This window comes from Nicotiana tomentosiformis, chromosome 5, assembly GCF_000390325.3.
Source record: "Nicotiana tomentosiformis chromosome 5, ASM39032v3, whole genome shotgun sequence".
Taxonomy (NCBI): Eukaryota; Viridiplantae; Streptophyta; class Magnoliopsida; order Solanales; family Solanaceae; genus Nicotiana; species Nicotiana tomentosiformis.
Genome location: NC_090816.1, coordinates 126,201,786 through 126,222,906, shown reverse-complemented (window position 1 = coordinate 126,222,906; position 21,121 = coordinate 126,201,786). Strand labels below are relative to the sequence as shown.

General features: G+C 35.5%; 2 protein-coding genes across 6 annotated transcripts; both read right to left on the bottom strand.

The window, feature by feature from the left end:
* Positions 1–302: 302 nt before the first annotated feature.
* LOC104107539 (protein ARV 2) lies at positions 303–6,289 on the bottom strand. 3 transcript variants are annotated; one of them, XM_033659021.2, is made up of 11 exons: positions 6,139–6,289; positions 5,903–6,041; positions 4,644–4,691; positions 4,436–4,525; positions 4,266–4,311; positions 3,404–3,486; positions 3,203–3,297; positions 2,315–2,381; positions 2,139–2,214; positions 798–985; positions 303–666 (listed from the first exon to the last, which is right to left on the bottom strand). In XM_033659021.2, exons 1-10 carry the CDS (start codon positions 6,252–6,254, stop codon positions 873–875), a joined length of 873 nt encoding a protein of 290 aa, XP_033514912.1. In that variant the 5' UTR covers positions 6,255–6,289; the 3' UTR covers positions 303–666; positions 798–872. The 3 variants fall into 3 exon arrangements, with proteins under 3 accessions (XP_033514912.1, XP_070031431.1, XP_033514914.1); XM_070175330.1 differs by having other exon boundaries at positions 303–537; XM_033659023.2 differs by having other exon boundaries at positions 6,129–6,270.
* Positions 6,290–8,242: 1,953 nt separating this feature from the next.
* On the bottom strand, positions 8,243–19,394 carry LOC104099444 (acetolactate synthase small subunit 2, chloroplastic). Of its 3 annotated transcripts, none has more exons than XM_070175327.1 (12): positions 19,078–19,393; positions 17,683–17,896; positions 16,926–17,009; positions 16,330–16,398; positions 15,062–15,145; positions 14,505–14,657; positions 13,287–13,370; positions 12,750–12,854; positions 12,530–12,652; positions 11,744–11,896; positions 11,073–11,138; positions 8,243–8,640 (listed from the first exon to the last, which is right to left on the bottom strand). In XM_070175327.1, exons 1-12 carry the CDS (start codon positions 19,317–19,319, stop codon positions 8,557–8,559), a joined length of 1,461 nt encoding a protein of 486 aa, XP_070031428.1. In that variant the 5' UTR covers positions 19,320–19,393; the 3' UTR covers positions 8,243–8,556. The 3 variants fall into 3 exon arrangements, with proteins under 3 accessions (XP_070031428.1, XP_070031430.1, XP_070031429.1); XM_070175328.1 differs by lacking the exon at positions 8,243–8,640 and adding an exon at positions 9,559–10,513 and having other exon boundaries at positions 19,078–19,394; XM_070175329.1 differs by lacking the exon at positions 16,926–17,009 and having other exon boundaries at positions 19,078–19,394.
* Positions 19,395–21,121: the final 1,727 nt, after the last annotated feature.

Sequence of the window (21,121 nt, the reverse complement as noted above, 5' to 3'; positions counted from 1 at the left end):
TGAGGCTTAAAGCAATTGCTTCAGTGGCATTGGGCTTGAGCCAATTTGAGTTAACATGAGATCTCCTAAGGATAAATAATATTGGATAAGTTAAGATTCCATCTAACTCATCACCTTCTTCAACAACATCATGATTGGGTCGACCAGGCCAAATCACGAGTCAATAGAAAAGTGAGAGGAGGAGGGAAGGCGCGCTACAACTAACATAATAGCAAGCCAAAAGACGTTAGCTAGCTAGCTCCTTTAAAACTACACCAGCAGAAGGATGAAAATGGATGAACACTTATCTGACACTCAGAAAATGATAAAAACAAAGATCTAGCATAACAAAAACAAAATAGAGCTAATAGGTGTTCTCCCAGGTTAATGTTAACCTACATTCTAGATGGACTGTTGTCCAAAGAACATAAATCTCTATTGAAAAAGTGAAAAAATAGAACATCATTATCGTAAAACGAGTATCAATGCTGCTCTCCATGTTTGACGTAGGCATCTCAGCGATCACCAAAGTCAAACTTTCCTATCCGAAAACACCACCTTGCTTATTCTAGTACGTTGGACCAGCAACGGGTATAAAAGAGAGGAGCTTTCAGGTCCCATCCAATAAGACGATTATAAACACCTTGATTACACCCCTCAGAAGCCACGCGGAATGAGGTTTTCAGCCTAAAACCAACATATCAATGAAACACCATACTTTGACAAGATTTACGTCCACCATATATTAGATTCAAAAGCTGTTGAAGATCAAAGTTAAGGGCCCTGATTTAAATAACCTCTGTTGCAAAGGAGATTACCTGAACCATTTGGCATTTGAAATCACGCCTCTCAAGCTAATGCAAGATGCAACCATTAGAAGTTTTGCCAAATGACTACCAAAGAACTAGCTTTCGATATGCTCCAAGCCCTTGAGTAACAAGGAATTTCATGGCATGTGCCGCAAAGCAGACCCATATGCATCTAATCATGACCGCATCCGTGATCACTGGTTCACAATAAGGTAAAGTATGTCATCGAAACACAGAATACAAAGTTTTCTGATAAAAGTCCAGAACAAATTAGTTGATATTTAGTAGATGCATAGAGAAGTCTGATAGCATGGTTTTTGCTTCTTGTTTGCAAGGCCATAAGTCTCTATTTATACATATCACTCTGAATATCAACTATTAAAACAAAGAAGCAAGATTAGAACCTAAAACTCAACAGAATTATTAGTTATATTTAGGGATCAACCTACAGAACAACTCTTTAATATAATTCCAATCTGAATTCTACATGTTCATATCTGAACAGCTATCAACCTAAAACTCAACAGTTAAGGCAGTGCAAGCGCTATTATCTTTTAATGACCAAAATGTTTGGCAGTGACACAGCAATTTAACTCCTGGTCAATATTCAAACCATACACCATTCTGGTTGCTCAATTCTTTCCTTCATCTTCAACAATCCAGACCATACTGTAGCCATGTGCATTCAGGTTATGCTTTATGTCCAGCCAAGTTTCACTGTAACTCAATCTGCTAAGGTTTGTTATACTGATCAAAACCTCTAAATTCTTATAAGAACATAAAATACTTTCTCTAAGATGCCAATATTAGTTGGTACATCCATCCAACTGATAAGTTAAGAAGAACACCAAAGCATTAACTCCTCAGATGAAGAACAAAAACATCAACACCTCTAGGCTCTTATGAATCCTACCAACGAATACCTTCACGACCAAAGTCATAAATCATATATTTTCATCTTTAGGCCTTCCACAGAGACACAACCAATGGCATTTAACCAAATTCAAGAAAAGATACTAAAAGTTACACAGTGTCTAAACTAGCCAGCAGACCTGCCACATTCAACTATCAATAGGGAGAAAAATTAGATCTGGCCTCGAAAACTTAATACCTAAGCCCACTCACTAATTCCCCAACCCCTGATTCATAGTTCAATTGGGGCCCCAAATATTTTTTTTTTTTGAAAATGTAATGAAAATTAGATAAAAGAATAGCACCCAGAGAGTGCAGAGGACGAGCAGTACAACCATATTTAATATGCATCTTAGTACACTAGCTACATGTGCAACTGACAAATAGTCTAGTACACAAACTTCAAATTTCAAAATAATTTTGAAAAGAACTTCTTACCCAGCAATGCCAGTGCATTAGATGACAAGACAAACATGTTAATGATGAAAACAACGGAAGAGGGAAATTCCCAAACCTGTAAATATATAAAAACATTAGTACAAAAGTATTACTGTGAATCAAGAAAGTTTCCAAGTAATTGAAACAATAAGGCCAAATGACAGCAAGGAACATACCATCATCGCAATAAGAAAAATCTTGAAGTAACTAGAAACGAGGATCGAAAGCAATATATGCTTACACCTGTCGATTTCAAATCCAAGTAAAGAATAAAAATAATAGTATGTTTCAGCTCCAAAGATGAATATGCTAACTTGACAGCTGAGGAAATCATTTAGGCTAAAACCTCTGCTTTTCATAGGAGCTTTTTTATCCAATTAAACTATTACAGGTAATCATATGCTCCTTAATGACTCCGTGTGAGCCAACCCGAAATAAAAAAGGAGTGTTACAGTAGGTTGACTGGCAACATAAAACTAGTCATTTCACAATAAGTCTTCATAATACATAACGAAATGGATAGTGAAGATTCATACAGCCGATATCTACTAGTTGGGGTTAAGAAATATTAGTTGTCGGATCATCTGGTCCTTGGAGGCCAATCACCCTACCTTCTCTCTAGAAATATCTTAGCATCAAATCCAGCGTATTATTCTTCACCGCCTAATCCTTGATTTCAAAATTTTGTCTAAGCAAGATGGGATTTATCAACTCTCTACTCAGTAAGAAAATTAGTGAATTCAAATCTTAGATAAAGAACCTTAGGCAGTCCATGTCTAAAGGCTAATCAGCAGCTCACATCTACTTATTGATTGAAATATCTTTCAATCAGCAGCTCACAGCTACTTACTGATTGTAGAATATGTATTATATATATAGAGCGGGTAAAGCATAACCAACAGGAAATTCTGTCTAGAACGTAATGTAGAACGATATATAAGTGAAATGGTGTCAAGCATTTTGGAACGTCCGAGAAAAGAAACAGAGACATTTATTTTGCGCAAAGAGAGTATTAAACAACAGAACAAATATAAACTAAATTATAAGATGAAGAAAAGCTTTACCTTGAATCTCCTATTTTTGCATTCAGAAACCTCCTTGTGCCAAATAGAATTATGCCAAGGAATATGAGATTCCCAAAGAAGACTCCCGTGAGCACCTAACAACAGCAACCATCACATTATGTTTGAAGCAAAGATCTAGATCTACAGGGGAGTGGATAGGCGGTAAAATAAAACTTTAGAAACAAATTTCATGGTATGCACCTTTCCAGAAAGCCCCAGAAATGAGGCAAAGCTTGCTGACAAACTCTTCTCATCTTGAGTTGTGCATACTACCAGCATTTGGTCTTTACTAGTTAAGGCCATTAAACAATGCATGTCTTAAAGATTGCCCTTTTAGGAACAGAGGTTTGTCATTGAATTCTGTCACTGAACTGGAGTTCTGATTCTTAGTTCAATAAAGCCTAATAGCAGGGGCGGATGTAGCATATACTCGGCGGGTTCAATTGAACCCATAACTTTCGACGCGGAGTAAAAATTTATATGTAAAAATTCATTAAAATTACAAAAATAATAGAGATGAACCCATAACTTAAAAAATATAATGGGCTCAATGCTAAAAAATTTAAAAGTTGAACCCATAGGGTTTAAATCCTGGATCCGCCTCTGCCTAATAGCTTAATACGTTATCTCGAGATTAAAATCATGCACTCACAAGAAGAGAAAATATTTTTGTTGATAAAGAGAAGAGAAAACATTTATACACTTATAATTGAAAATGATCAACCACAACGTCAAGGAGAAATACTTCAGAATTCAAATTTATATCTGATTTGTAATTGCAAATTGCTGGTTAGAGAAACTTACAAGAAAACGAAAATAGTTAATTCTTCAAATTATCATGTAGTCAAAATCTAGCATGAAGATTAAACTAAACAATCAACTGTGTGCTCACAGTGCAATATTGAAGAATTACTTTTGGCAATACCTAGTTCACGAAGAAAGAGAAACCTTCCATATATGCACGGAAGTATATATATGTAATAATTTGTTGAAATATTGGAATACACAAATTGTAGATAAATGCTTGATATCGGTGAATATGAACTAGAGAATAGAAGGATACAAGCATCTAATATCAGGAAGCCCAGAGATAATTTCCACAACAAGCCCTGCAAAAAAGGAACAAAAAACAAATAAAATCAAAGAAGAAAATGAGAACAACATCAGTTTGTAATGCCATGTCAACATACATTGCAAAAAAAATAAGTAAACTAGAAATACACTATCACGTACCTCATTATGCAAAGTCTCACAAGAGAACCTGTTGTAGAACAAGTGTCTGTAGGCTCTAATTTTATGCAAAATCAAGTCAATAACCAATATCTACATTCCAAAAAAAACAATTAGGAACTAAAACAAGAATGAAATCTATAAATAGAACTCGTGTTCTCTCTCTCTCTCTTTCTTTTTTAATTTAATATTCTTTTTTTGTATTAATTACCATAAGTTCACATTCAATGTACTCATCAGCAATTGCTTTGCAATTTCCCTGCACAAAGTAGAGCATCCATATCAATGTTACAAAAAGAACTATATTGGTTGGTATATTGGTTATATAAGTAGAGCATCCAAATCAATGTTACAAAAAGAACTACTGTATATTGGTTTGTACACTGGATATATATTCCAACAACTCCATCCCAAAACAAAAAAATATTACTCCTTTCCTCCAAATTTATGTAAGTTGTTTGACGGGCAGTGAGTTTAAGAAAGAACTAAATATTTTTGAAACTTGTGGTCTAAAACAAGTTATACACATTTTTCTGGCTACAATTTGCATCTCATTATGTAAAATAGGAAGGTTAAAATTAAATTGTTTCTAAATATAAATATATGTCATTCTCTATGGAACATACAACAACAACAACAACATCAACCCAGTAGTAATCCCACTAGTGGGGTCTGGGAGGGTAGAGTGTACACAGACCTTACCCCTACCCTGTGGGTAGAGAGGCTGTTTCCGGGAGACCCTCGACTCAGAGATAAACGATCTGTAACAACAACATAAACCAGACAAATAATATCAACACCGTAAGAGACAACAAATAAGTGGAAGGACAATATGTATGTTAATGATAATAAAAATGAAAAACAATACATATTGGAAATAAAAATCGTGTGATAAACAACAACTGCTAGTAGACCTAGACAAAACTCTATCAGACTAACTGGAAAAACGCTTAACTACCCCTAACCTACAACCCTAATGCTCGACCTCCACACCTCCCTATCCAGGGCCATATCCTCGAAAATCTGAAGTTGCGTCATGTCTTGCCTGATCACCTCACCCCAATACTTCTTAGGCCGCCCTCTACCTCTTCTCGTACCTGTCAAAGTCAACCGTTCACACCTCCTAACTGGGGCATCTACGCTCCTACTCCGCACGTGCCCGAACCATCTAAGCTTCGCTTCCCGCATCTTGACGTCCATGGGAGCCACGCCCACCCTCTCCCGAATATGTTCATTCCTAATCTTCTCTGGCCTAGTGTGCCCACACATCCTCTCTATGGAACATACTAACAAGAAAAGTGTATCACATAAACTAGGATAGAGGAAATAGATTTTTTAAACATGTGTTTAAAACAAGCTAGACATTTCTGTAGCTATAAATCAATGTCATTATAGAAAGTTTAACATAAAATATTTCTAAATATAGAAAAGTGTCATTCTTTAGACCAAAGAGGAAAGAGTATCACGTACACATTTCATGAGGCGGATATTGCCAGGAGAGTACTGTATATATAGAGTTGTGACTGAGAATCCACACTGAACACATCTAAAGCTGATCTCTTTTGCACTTTCATTACCGTCTTTTATCTCCATTTTGCACAACAGTTTACTGTAGAAATAAAATAAAAAAAATAAGAAAGTTATATATCGAGGGTCAATTTCAACAGCTAAACTTATTTCAGGTTTTTGTCCAAACATATAATTGCCTTGGCTGCCGTAGCTTGCGCCGACGACCGGCAACGGCGACGGATCTGGAGGTCAAGTATTCTTCTTTCTCAATTTTTTTTGATCTTTTAAGATTTCTGTAATAATTCCAATACATTTTTTTAAATAAAATCTTTAGATTACAAGGTAAGGGGGAAAAAGTTATTAAAAAGAATCAGGACGCCGTCGTTTTGTCTCTTACCAAGGTAAATACTGAACTCTAAACAATATTGAGCTATAGCTTATCTTATATTAAGGAGATTTAAAAGTATTTTATATGCGTATATAACTAATTTTTCACTTATAATTTTTCACAAGAGGAATTTAACTGAAACCAATTTATTTATAAAGATCGAGAATTCTTAACTTGATGAAGGTAGCTTAGAAAAGAGAGTGTTAGGAAAATTATAATGTCGTTATTTCGTGAAAAGGGGATTTGGGAAAAATGGCAAAATGGTCTTGTAAACTATAAGTCATTTGGTTGGTCTAATTATGAAAAAATTATAATGAAATAATTGTTACTATCATAAATAGCACTATAAAGATTTTTTGTGAATACTATACAATCAGCTTTATCTCTATCCTTCCCAAACCCCACGGTGTGTGATATTACTGGGTATGTTATTGTTGTTGTATTATACAACCAATCAATCAAACCCAGTGAAATCTCACAAGTAGAGTCTGAGAAAGGTAGTGTGTACGCAGATCTTACCCCTGGGAGGTAAGAGACTGTTTCTGAAAGACCCTCTGCTCGAGAGGAAGAATAGAAAATAATTAAATATCATCAACAGAAGCCAGAAATTTGTGAATATTATACAATAAATAATAATAATATTAAGATTACTTTCTAAGGATTACTTAATGTCATCTCTTCTTTTTCCTTTTTTTTTTTTGATTGCACATAGGTAGGTAATAAGAGAATTTATCCAACTCTTGTTAACTCATATTAAAATTCCTTCTTCAACCCATCAAATCTGCACTGCCCTGCAAAAGGCCTAAAAATTATGCATGGTTTCCTTGCAAGAAAAATTGGTCCGAATAATCAGCCTAATTAATTAATGTTTACATTCATGCCACATGAAACAGAATAACCATATCTTTTTTCCCTATACTCAACAATCTCTGAACTTGCTTAATTCCTCATATTTTCTTCTAAGTTTCAAAACTATAAATTCAATCCAGAAAATTACAACTCCACACAACATAAGGAAAAACAAGAAGAGGAAAACTCAGAAATGGGTAACAATCAGAATTTTATCATTCTTTGTTTTCTTTTTACAATTCTTCTACCAAATTTCACCTTTCTTGGAAGTGCAAGGAGATCATCAAATGAGGTTGAAATTGAAAAGGCAAAAACACTAGCACACGACGCCATAGCTCAAGGCATTCGCGAAGTTAAGGAAATAAAAAGGTTCATAAACTCTCTCCTTAAGCTTAAAAGCTTAAGGTATTTACAAACTACAAGTAATTCTCAAGTTTTTGGTTGTGTTGAAGGTGTAATGGAGAATATGGAAGAGCTTAAGGATACACTTTATTTAGTAAAGCATCTTAAATCATCAGATAATTTCTTATTTGATGATTATTCACTGTCTATGGAACATGTGTTGAAGAAGACAAAAAGGAATGGAAAAATGTGTGCCAATGCTCTTAAAGATGTTGAAGATTTGGTTTTTGTTACTATGGTTAAGAGCAAACTCAAGAATCTATCTTTGATTGTTGATGATGTTGTCTACCGCCTTTATGAGATTAAAGCTACTAGAAAAGCTTAATTAAGAATATCCAAAGAAAAGTACTTAGTATAACAACAATAAAAACATACCCGGTATATACTCACAGTGTGAAAAATGTACGTAGTATATGTAAAAGATATAATGTATATGCAGTGACAGTGTATAGAATATTTACACTATCAGTGCAATTTAACCTGCTATAACAAGTTATTGTTCTACTTTTCAAGCTACCATGTCATACTTTATTATTAATTACATAAAGATGAACGTTACCTTGGAGTCAATTAATTACAGAAATTATAAGAAACTCATAGATATAAGACATCTATGATTTAATAATCGAATATTTAAAAAATAATTATTTAGTGCAAACGAATTCACTAGTAACTAGTATATAGATATTTGACATGCACTTCTCCCAACTGCGTTAATATACAACATTACTCAACTTACTAGGCTCTACTCCACATTTTGGAGTTCTGTCAACTTTTTTCAATTAAAATTCTGTGATTGAATGCCTAAATAATACAACAGAACCGTCACTAATGTGATAGTGACAATCTTACTTTTATCAGGTACCTGCTCGCACTATAAATAGCATACAACTAAACTCTCTTTTCACAGACTAATAGAAATCAGCAAGAAAAAGAACTCGGCCATATTAAAATGCGCTTAGACATTTAACTAGCACTATAAAGGAAGAGGATAACCCCGGAGGGATGTCGAGTCCACGCCTGATTCTCGCACCAATGCTATCCGCCCTGTACGAGCCACCTACAAGGGAAAAAAAAATGATGATGTGGATAAGAGAGTAACACTACTCAAAAGCAGGCTTTGAAGTACAGGTTCTTGTTTTAAATGCATCCTCTAGTTAATTATTTTACAAGATTCAACAATAAATCCATCTCCCTAATTTACTTCATGTCCGTTAATTAAGATCTTACAGACCACGTTGGTAAATTTCCCAACAGTGCAACAGAACACAACTCCAAGTAGATGGTTCTTATAACGCAAGGCTCAAGACTCAAAGAGTGCAAGCATCAAGGCTCCATATGGATGTGGAAAACCAAAAACCTAACGACTCCAGAACATCTAATAAAGTTAAGGCATTTGCCAAAGTAATCATTCACTCTTCATACTTCAGTGGTTAAGAATTATTTACATTTCATGACTGGATGTCTTCATTGGTATGCTGCAGATAATTCAAGATCATCACAGTACATAGAGGTAGGGGCATCACGCCATATTATGTATGATTGTTCTACTTGTCAAGTATTTCCAGGGAACAGTTTCCAGATCAGATGACTGTACGTTAGTGGTATCTTCTTGAAACTTTTTACGTCTGAAACCTATCTTACTAATGTCTTTAGATTTGCATGCAAGAATCATATATCAACCATGTTGCATGACAAAGATACATCAGGACAGCTCAAAGAGCTAGGATGTCTCGGAATCAAAAATGTAGCTACAAACTACAACAACAACAACAACAAACAACAACAACCCAGTAAAATCCCATCAAGTGGAGTCTGGGAAGGGTAGAGTGTACGCAGACCTTACCCTTATCCCGAAGGAGTAGAGAGGTTGTTTCCGGAAGACCCTCGGCTCAAAAGGCGAACATAGATAATAGATACTTACCAGCAGCAGCAACCACAGAGATAATATAATATCCACATAGTAAGAGACGAAAAATAGGTGGAAAGGCACTAACAAAAACCGCAACTAGTAACACAGTACTATGAAAACGGGAAAATAATGTGAACACAACATACGCCACTAGCAAACTAAGACACAACCCTATAAGACTAGTCTCACCCTCGGAATAAAGAAGAAAAACGCTCGACTACCCCTAACCTTCAACCCTAACCTTTCTATCAAGAGCCATGTCCTCGGAGATCTGAAGTCTCGCCATGTCCTGCCTGATCACCTCGCCCCAATACTTCTTAGGTCGCCCTCTGCCTCTTCTTACGCCCGTCAAAGCCAACCGCTCACACCTCCTAACCGGGACATCAAGGCTTCTCCTCCGCACGTGCCCAAACCATCTGAGCCTCTCATCGGAGTCACGCCCACCTTCTCCTGAATAACCTCATTCCTAATCCTATCAAGCCTAGTGTGCCCACACATCCATCTCAACATCCTCATTTCTGCTACTTCCAATCTCTGATATGCGACTTCTTGACTGGCCAACACTCGGCCCCATACAATATGGCCGGTCTAACCACCGCTCTACAGAACTTACCTTTAATTTTCGGCGGCACATTCTTGTCACACAGGACTCCAGATCTTAACCTCCATTTCATCCACCCCACCCCTACTCGGTGAGTGACATCCTCGTCTATCTCCCCATCTGGATAATTGACCCAAGGTACCTGAATCTTCCTTTCTTCGAGATGATTTGTGAGTCAAGCCTCACATCCACGTCCTCTTCCCCTGTCATGTCGCTGAACTGCACTCCAAGTATTCAGTCTTAGTCCTACTCAACATGAAACCTTTAGACTCAAGGGCCTGTCTCCAAACCTCCAATCGCTTGTTAATGCCGCCTCGCGTCTCATCAATCAAAACTATATCATCAGCGAACAACATACAACATGGCACCTCCCCTTGAATATGGTGTGTTAGAGCGTCCATTGCCTGGGCAAAAATGTAGCTGCAGACTCAAGGTTAATAATGGAAGTTTGAAGCTTGATGTTAACTTCATCTATTTCGTAAATAACTAAGTCACTACTGCGGTTGTAGAAACACACACATCATTAGAATAAGAGAAGTACAAGCATTACAATTGGAGCCTTTAAATGCACATACTTCACAACCTCAGATCACTTAGAACTGTACTTGAAGTTCGATTCTAAAACAGTCAACTTTTGGAAAACACAAAAAAAAACATTAAAAGTAAAAACTAGATGCAAGCTTTCTTTCTGGGGTTAAGGGCTAGCTCACTTGGTGAGTAACTTCCGAATCTCTGTCAGGCTAACCAAGCCCTGTCAAGTCAAATAATGTTCGGTTCATCCTTCTGGTTACAAGTCACATCCTAACTTCATGCGCTAAACTATGGATTGCTCTTCTCCAAGGAGACGAAGATTGGAGAGAAGGAAAGAACAAAAAAGGTTCAGAACATACAAACTCAGATTGTTCAAATGCAGGATACCACTTTCAAGATGCCGGCCTATATACGTTTACAAATCAAAATGCAGCTTAGAGAAACAAACCTCACAAATGCCATAAGGCTCCAGTAATCTTTGCAATGCCAGCAACTTATTAAAGTCTCCAGTCAACTGCAAAAAGTGCACGCAATCAAATTCAGAGAGAAGTCAATGAGGGATCTGGGCAAATGGCACAGGTATTCACGAACAGTCCTTTTCATTATCCACGAAGAACCTTCTTTGTATGTGTGTGTAAATATTTATATCTTTTACAGAAGCGCCAATTAAAAATATAATATCTTTTACAAAAGCAATATGCATATATAGAACAAACTGACACCGCTTGAAAATAATACAAAAATAACTATCACAGGACTTGAAGTAGAGCCTTTAAAATAGAACATTCCCAGAGTTGAACCCATTTACAAGCAGAATTGTGACAATAGACCCACACCGCTTGTGCAAAATCTTGCCCGCGCCACTGGTCAAGTATGTTAATAGAATGGTGTTAACATGTGTGCATTAATGATTAACTGATTGACTGACATAAGAAATCGTTAGAACGAACATGATAAATAAAGGTATAAATAATTGACAATTAAAAACATAATCTTCTATAAGATGCGAGCATGCATACAACAAGTAACAGCACGAAAAGAGCTGAAAACACCAAAAAAAGAAGAGAGATTTAAATTTTCACCATGAATGTTACTTAACCCCAAAAATAAAAGTTTTACCTCCAATGTTACTGTATGATCAGACACATCAACAGGTTTAGCGCGGAAAATACTGGCAATATCAAGGACATCCCTCCTTGCTGTTGCATTGGCGGCTACTTTAATGAGCATTAGCTCCCGCTCCGCAAATGGTAAATGAGTTATATCTTGAACCTAAAAACACCGAGCACAATTGTATTATCCGTCTGATCTAACTCCAACGAACAAGATTTAAGTACATATCTGTGAAGATTGAAATTTATTATAATAGCTCCAATAATGTAACAGCCATTTTCCTAGAGTGGATAAAAATCTCAGTCAAGCTGAAAATTTTCTTTTGCTCTATAAGCTTTATTTGCTCGTTGAGAAGGTGTGGTTTTAATCACTATGACCTTAATGGTGAGGGAGAGGTGAAAGTACAATACTTGCTTGCCTTTTAAGTTTTAGTGAAACTACAACAGAGGTGGCAAAGTGCAAAGAGTCCGGAAGATGAACAAGGCTAAGCGCACTACCAGGAAGGTTGAACAGAAAAGCGCTAACTCTAAGAATAGGTGGGAAACTTTAAAAAACAAAGACAAAACGATTATCAGATCGCTAGGCCAGATAAAGACCAGGATTCTCACTGGTCAAATTGACGGAAAACTAAACAATTCCTTAAAATAATTACAGTAACAAATACTAAGACTAGTTTGGCCCCCTCTTATAGTATATTGAGTTTCAATGGTAGGTAAACTTTTTCCCAAGCACCTATTCATCTCAAATCAGCTTGTAGCTAGCTCGTGAACATCTATCAACTTGTACACTTACCTCATGAATATCTACCAACTTGTAAAATTGCTTGACCAATTTTCCTATAGTTTCATCAGTTCCAGGGACCACCGTTGTAATGCGTGAAAGCCCCTCTGATTCTGCAGGGCCAACAGCAAGACTCTGCAACATAATCATTGAAATGAAGCTCGAACGAAAAAACCAAGCAGAAAAGAAATTAATTGTAAAGGAAACAGCAAGAATCAGTGGAAAAAACAACCTGAACGTTATATCCTCGTCGAGATATAACACCGGTTATCAGATTGAGGACCCCAGGAGCATTGTTGACAAGCATGGATATAGTGTGCGACCGAAGCCCACTCAACTGCAGCATCAAAATGATCATCAGATTTGCAGCATGTAGAGGGAATCAAGAGAACCACCAGAATAGCCTCCATAAGTTTCTTTTATCGACTAAGACTAGAGTTCTTGACTTCTTTTTTTTGATAAGGTAGACTAGAGTTCTTGTCTAACAATGGCTCCACTTTGACTAATTAATACTTGCTTTAACAAAAAGGTCCTGTGAATTTAGAATGTGGCATTTGGGAGGGATATGCATGAAGGTTTTTTTTTTTTAATTACCGTTTTTTTCCGACTATCTTTCTCAATTTGGGAAAGAAAAATTCAGCTTTTCATCTATTAGAAGGCTTAATAGTTCACGGACTAAAATATGACACACAGATACGGAGTAATGTAGGATTCTCCATGGATCACAGAAATAAATAGATTGATCTTGAGAAGCAGATTGGGTCCTTACATCTCCATCATACAGATATCCCCAGTGGGCATCAAGAACTTGAACCGAGATATCATCACTGGATTCCACGGGATAAACATCACCCTATATTAATTAAAAAATAAAAAGAAAAAGAAGATTTGCAACTTTAGATTAAAGGAAACACAGCAAGAAAATCAAACAGAAATTCACACATACAAGGGGTGAGATCGGAGCATATATCAGAGCGCAAAAATATATCCTAAATTTTTTGGCTAAAACTGAATGCAAATTCTGCTTATTGAGATTCAACACATTAAACCATCATAAATAAAGCAGAACCAGAGAGCCAGAAGAAATGCAAGCCTAATATGAATGACATCAGCTCACAGAGCTAAGGACAACAATAAAATTTTTTCTTGATAACCTAATCTTATAATAAATTATGGGATGACCTCCTGAAATTTAACAAGTAAACTGAAACAAGTTTGAAATTTGTTTTGACAAGGCATCATGCCATTATCATGAAAGAGAAAAGTAGAATCAAGAATGCACATCATTCATTTGCAACCTGCAACTCAATGACTATGATCCAAGAATCTAAGGCCTCTAAATTCACTATCAGCAATGATAAGTGGTAATAAGAAGCCCAGTTCATACCCACACTTCTGCCTCTAGGAATTTCAAAAGACTTCGAAGTGAAAGATTAGATAATTGTATAACTTTTTTCTCGTTTTCCTTTTATTTAAATCCCAGCATTCTCTTGCATAAATTGATTCTTCTAACATCACAAAGTTCTAATTCGCGAAATGGAAATGCAATGTTTTTATAGATCCCATTACTTTTTTAGTCTTTTCCTTTTCTTGAAGGCTTAGGAAGAGAATAGCTTTCACACTGTACATATTGTTTTGTTTACACCACAAACTTTTTTTTACAAATTGGAACTACTATGTCTTGAATCTTTCAGGAAGCTTAGTATAGGTGATGACTCAAGATCAACATTTAGTCAATGGAAATCACATCCAAAGGGAAAAGCCATGAGAAGTTGGGAATAGAAGCTAGAATCGGAAATCTTAATGAGCTAGTTGAATGAAATTAGACCCATAACATATAGCAAGATTCTACAAGTTTCCACAAGAAATTCATGGAACTCTCAAGCATGTCTACGACAACCAAGACCTGGTGTATATGTACAAGCAGAAACCAAAAATGCATGAAAATAACTTACAAACAGAAAGTGGTTTTGAGAACATTATATACCCTTGAATCATTGCTTGCTTCATTGGCAATTGGTTGACTTTTGTTGTTCAGGATACCAACACTGGGAATTTTTTCCTCAAGATCTGGATAAGAAGCTGCAGAGAACCTCCAAAAAGGAGCATCCTCACCCATCTTTTCACGTCTCAAAGCGATCTGTGGTGATAATGATCAATCAACAGATAACAGCATCAAGTGATTCCTAGTGCATTCTTCCTTTTATCTTTATAATAACTACTTGATTGCATTTAAAGTGAGTCGGCCTCTATGCTAGAGTCTAGAGGTATTATAGCAACATCTGACTTATAGCAGATAAACTATGAAAACTGGGACTCCTCAAACTTTAGCTAATAATCCCATTTATTGGACGCAAACCTTAAACAGCACACATAACCTTGATCACCACAGCTGGTCTCCAAAAATAACTGGCTTAAACTCAAAGGAAACTTATTAACCTAGAACTACGCAATCAGAGAACATGGTAACTAAAATCATCAAAACTATTTAGGCATATATGTAAATATTAGAATATATCAGTCATGTCAAACATGAAAATGTACCTTTCCAGTCCGGGCTAGTTCTTTGATCCCAAACTTGCTTAAATTTCTCAAAACGGCAGCCATTTTCCCTGGATCACCAGTTACCTAAGTCAACCACAAGACAACCAATCTGCTTGTTATTTAAAATAGCACAAGAACTTGATTAAAATGAAATTATGCATCACCACTCCAGGTTATAAACACATCACTATACAAGTTAAAGAAATAAACCTGCAGCAAAGTTGAACTCTTTGCAATGGTAACCTCGCTAAAGACTTAACACTGAAGAATCAGATGTCAATGGCTAACCAAAATGTTACTAGCTTTCATCCTCTACATTTTTTTTTTATTTTAAGTTTAAACATAGTAGGGTCGAGCAGCCAAGCAGATTGACAAGTATTTTGTTTCTTTTCTTCTAGATTCAGATTATCATGTCTTAATCCACTAAAATATGGGGAACCGTGGGTAAACAGCCATGATTGGCAGCACAGAATAATGGCTGAAAAGCAAGCCATAGAAGATTGAAAAAAACAAATAGTAAATGAACACGAACAAATAGCAAGGAACACGGTTGCATAGTCGGTTAGCAAGGATTACATATCCAAAGAGAATAAGTATTTTTAAAAAAGGAAATAAAGAATTAAAAATAAATTCTTTCTTCCATCCCATTTTAATTCATTAATTTTCATATAGTTAAATACTAAAAGTCTAAAATAGTGAATTGATTTTTCTATTAAGATTGGTTTACAAAAGTTTGAAGTACTAAATTTTTATGTTTATATTTAAGAATGGGAGCAGACTGGGTATGTTGTTGTTGTTGAATGGGGACAGACAAAACATTGCATCAAACTTGAAATAACATAAGTTACCTTTTTTTTTATTAAGTTGTAAAAAGTACTACTATTAGTTTGCAGTAATAATTTGAGTTGTTTGGAGGAAAATGTTTGCCAAGAGTTCAGAATTTTAGGATAGACTTGAATAAAAAGTAGGCCAGCCAACTAAAAAGTGGCAGAGAGAGTGTGACTTGAATCCAATATGGAAGCATGGAAGACAACAGTGAACTCAGTTTTGTTTGATATTCCCTGTTTTGCATGCTACACGACAACTAACAACATAAGTATATGCAAAACTTTGTGTGAGATGAATCTAAGATCTTTAATGGTGTTGTGCGATTAAGTTGCTAAACAATCACTGATCAAGTACTAGCCACACATCAGAACCCAAGGCAAGAGTTATATCATAAACACTTCAAATGACATGTAAAAACTGGGAAAGAAGAGCGGACTCACCTCGATAGTCAAAAAGTGCTCTGATATATCCACAATTTTTCCTCTGAAGATGTCCACCAACCACATGATCTGAATAACAAAGTAAAACATAAAGAGCTAGTACATAGACTAAGAAAGAAAATAATGGCATGCCATAATCCATATCTTAAACAATTTACGCACTGCATTCTATATACATTGTAACTGAAAGATTGAAAGGCTGAAGACCAAGGAACCTTGACAATTTTTTTTTCTATGCAATCAAATTACTGCCTAAAAGGAAAAGGACCCTGTTTTCTGTTTTATAACGGATCTTCATGGAATTAGATCCTTCTTTACTTTATAGATTTCCAGCGCCTTTACAAAATTGATATGAAGGATTTCCAGCTTCTATTTTCCCATTTGATCAGTTTAGTTACTTCAGCGCGTAAACAGACTTAGATTGTTTCACGCAGATAGAGTATTAATATGCCAGCTCCAGTATGTCAGAGATGTAAATTTGGAAATTTGGCCCCTAAAGATCAATCAATAGGAAGATTGTTCCAACTCATTGATTTAGAAATATTGCTGATATAGGAACAAAGTTAAACGGGAAAGGTGAGAGGTGTCTTGTATACTTCAGCTTTTGTGCTTGCATCTGCATTCAGCTTTATGAGCATCAATTCTCGTTCTACTTGTGGTTCTCTTGATAAATCCTCTACCTGAAATATCATACCAATACAAATTAGGAAGTGTGATCTATTTTATGACAACAGCCAATGCTAGCTGAATACAGGATTGATATAATTTTGTTTCATTGCAGAAGAATTTACGGATATACCTCGATTCAATGCTTATGCACAGGAAGTTGACAACAAGTCATATGCCGGTTAAAATAATGCATATCCAGATACTACTTTGACTATTCCATGGATTTCACGGGAGAGGACATTGAAGAATCAGAAACCAATGACAATTACTAATCATTCTCACGATTTGCATGTCAAAGGCAAAGGAAAATAAATGCGCAAACCTACTGCTATATTATAAATAACAGCTTCCTCTACAAAATACCTCAGAGAACTTTTGCAAATGATGATTGCTTACAAGTATAGCAATCATAAATGCTTTTAGAGAACTATATCACACAAGCAGGAGGATGTTTAAGCGAGTTAACAGGGGATCTGATTGACAAAAATGTAGAAACGGATAACTGACGTGTGCGGCTAGTCATGCGATATGCACAAACACACAACTGCACCCACTAGAGCCTATAGAAGCTATCAAATTGGTATCCTTCCTACTATAAAGACATCCTCCGGAAACCCAGAGAGAAATACTATTAAGAAGCTGAACAACGAAATACAGCCTGATATTTCAGAAAATTAAACTAACCTTCAGGACATTCACAAGCTTGTTGAGCTGCTCTACAACCTGTTGCAAGACCTTCTCAGTTCCAGAGACAACTATGGTAAAGAGAGCTTTATCCTTGTTCAAACCAACAGCAAGTGACTCAATATTGTAACCCCTTCGAGCAAAAACTCCAGCAATTCTGTTTATTATACCACTTTCATCCCCAACAAATACTGAAATGGTGTGACATTTTACCCTGGTAATAAATAAACAGTGAATTGCAACTCCACGGGGGCAGACAAATAAACAAGCATGGTGAATCAAAAAGTAAAGAAGATTATTTCTTTGATAAGTCAATCAAAATGTAAAGAAGGTGGCGTACTAGTTTTCCGAATAAATAACCAAATCTGGTTGATTGTAACACTTGCAAATCGATCCTGGATCTGCCATGATATCCATCACATGGCAGCCCTCTTCCGGTTTGAGTTAAGTTAACAAAGAACAAAACAGGGGGGAGGGAATAACCTATATAAAGAGTTCTAAAAGAATGTGATGTGAAAAAAAGCTCATTAATCATTATATCTTCAGAACCAGAGGATTTTATCCTTCAATGAAATCAGTTGGTTAAAAAGCTGGTTTTCGGATAAAGGAATCTGCTATCCCAGCAATATAGCACCTTTTCATGGCTTAATATTCCGCTAGAATCACGAGACTAAGAGTCAAAAGTTTCTTCTTTTTTTATGATGGTGGTGTCAGATTAAGCACACCTCGACTATTCCACCGGGTACCTCTTACCTCCCACAATCACGGGTACCGAGTAACTTTGCCCACCAAAGTAGGCGGATGGGGAGTCAAAAGTTTAATCAATCAAGAACCAGTGGTTCATTCATGGAACATCAAATGGACTCGTGCAAATAGAGATAGGGGGAAATGGCAAAATAATTGGCATCTTATCTACTTTTACTTATCAAAATCGGAAATAAGCTTAATAATCCACATTTAAAAAAACAATCCTTTTTCTTTTTTGTCTTTTTCCCCTAAACTAGTGTCACCATCAAAGCAATAATAAACAAACTTATCTCCTCATTATATTTCAAATTGACAAATAGTTACTAATCTATCAAAAAAACACGGTAATGGTTTTAAAACAATCGCATTCATTAATCAATTGTCAAAACACACATCTATCCAAGAAAAAATAAAAGGTAATTAAATAGAACTATATTTCCGAATGGAAAATGATCAGTCAATAGAATGAGCAGAGAACAACCTTTTGAAGTACACAATATTGTATATTGCGCTATTCTGGTAGTACCTTGACACAAAATATTTGCAATCCCTCGTACTAAGCTCCAAACAACTCAACAATCACAAAATTACCAAATTTCAACTCACATGCACCTAATAATGAACTAAATATACCTAATTGTAGCTTACCGAGAGGTGGAAGGCGACGGAGGAAGTGGTGGAGCCGTACGTGTGACTGAAACAGCACCATTATCAGTGCTACCACTTCCACTACTACTCGCCACAGCATTTGCCGTAGTTATAACCGGCGAAAGCTTTTTAAGACCAAAACTGAAATTCCGGCGACCTAGTTTAGACGGAAGAGTTGGTTTACTCAATGCCGGTAGCAAATTTTTCTTACTCAGCCCCGTCGCCGTCGCTGCCGCCGCCATGGTTGTTTTGCTAAAACTTAGGTGCAGCTTCACAGGGAAATGACAAGAAAGGATGAATGAAGAATTTGTAATTTGCGAATCATTTTATATAAGAGAAAATGATAAAATTGGTTGTTTATGTTTGGGAAAGTTCATAATTTATCCCTTACGTATAACTTTGAGCTATTTTGGTTCTCTCAGTTCGCTAGTAGTGAACACTTTTGATCCCGTCAAAATATTGTACAAATTCTAAAATGGTAATGAAAGAAAAGATTTAATCAGAAAATCCTGTCAAATCCTAAAAATTATAACACCAAACAAACACTAAAAATAAATAAGAATAGCAAAAATTATACCTTAGAAAACTGCAACACACTCTAAAATCAGCGTCGCCCCAAGGGTAAGGCCGTTAAAGCAGCTGCTTTGGGCCTCATAATTTTTGGGACTCTAATAGGTTATATATTAATTTATTTTTTGAAAAATATTTAGTGTTTTAAATGAAAAAGTACAAATTTTCATAGTAAAAAATTAGAATTAAATTGTTAATCATAAATTGAGAAAAAATATCTTTTGGGGAATCACTCTCTATACTATAAATTGAGAAAGGATTCGATTATTAATTCATAACTCAATAAAGTTTAAAACCTTAATACAGTCCCACAACGTGTATATCTCAAGAGAAATTAAATGGATTAGATAAAATTGTTAATAACTTTGAAAACTAAAAATACAGAATTTAAATAAAATTATATATGAATTTTTTCTTTTATATAAAAAAAGGCCCCCTCATTGAAATTTTGTTTTAGGCCTCCATATTTATTGAGTCGCCCTGTCTAAAATATATCAAAAAAGCAAAAAGTGTACCTCAAAACATAAATTCATATTAAATCTTTTCTTTCATAGTTCCCATTAGATCTATCAACAAGAATTTGGTAAAAATTTAACGAAAAATAAAAGTGCTCACTTTTAACATTTTAAATTATTAAAATTTCTCCAAAATATATTTAAGGACCATTTTGAACCTAATCCTAAATATAAGTGATCATTTTTGTCATTTTATCTTCACATGCCAATAAAACAGTGACATGGGATTTACTAATGTCACGGTGATATCACTGAAATTGAAAGGTCACCGACAACCCGATAATGACACGTGTCGATAATTGGGGTAAGGTCTGGTGATGGAAAAAAGAGCACTCGGAGTGTAGGGGAAGCAGGGCTATAATAGTATGGACCGCAATTAAATACCTCTGTTAAATAAAGGGGTAGGCGGGAAACGGGTCCCACCAATTGACTGCCTTATACGGTGGCGTTTTCCACAACAAACTGAAACATAAGTAATTCTTTTACCATTGAAAGCCGACACTAGTATTATTTGTCTCTTTCAGCTCTTGTACATATTTGACGGGAGATAAATTAATATGGGATCATTTCGTTTACAAAGGAGTTATTATGTGAAGATTATAATAGGAAAATCAAATAATAACAAACATATAGTAGATATATTTTTTGTAGGTATTTGGTTCATCAGATTAAAAATGAATATATGAGATATATTTTGATTTATAATAAGATAAATTTAGGTAAACTTTTATTTTTAATCACTGGAACTTGTTTAATTAATAAAATTTCGATTCATTTTATTTACGATTTAAAAGAAGCTGAAAAAAAATTCTTTCATTAGACCAGTCAATAAAGAAATGACAGAGTAGTTGATCCTGACCCTATTTACATTATGATCCCTCTTCAAACCTAAGTACAAGTTTAATGATTGGTGATTAATTTAACGAAGCCTTTCCAAAACAATGTAAAACATTGGCTTT

Bases quoted from the DNA above. Each gene is read 5' to 3' on its own strand.
- LOC104099444 (XM_070175327.1), bottom strand. From the start codon at position 19,319: ATGGCGGCGGCAGCGACGGCGACGGGGCTGAGTAAGAAAAATTTGCTA. The intron at 12,855-13,286 runs GTAAGGACCCAA...TTGATGCTGCAG, and splicing joins GATATCTGTATGATGGAGAT to TTGAGTGGGCTTCGGTCGCA. The intron at 8,641-11,072 runs GTTTGTTTCTCT...TTTCCCTTGTAG, and splicing joins AGCCTTATGGCATTTGTGAG to GTGGCTCGTACAGGGCGGAT.
- LOC104107539 (XM_033659021.2), bottom strand. From the start codon at position 6,254: ATGTATTGGAATTATTACAGAAATCTTAAAAGATCAAAAAAAATTGAG. The intron at 4,692-5,902 runs GTACGTGATACT...TACTTTGTGCAG, and splicing joins ATATCCGCCTCATGAAATGT to GGAAATTGCAAAGCAATTGC. The intron at 3,487-4,265 runs GTATCCTTCTAT...TAACTAGTAAAG, and splicing joins CTTCCTGATATTAGATGCTT to ACCAAATGCTGGTAGTATGC.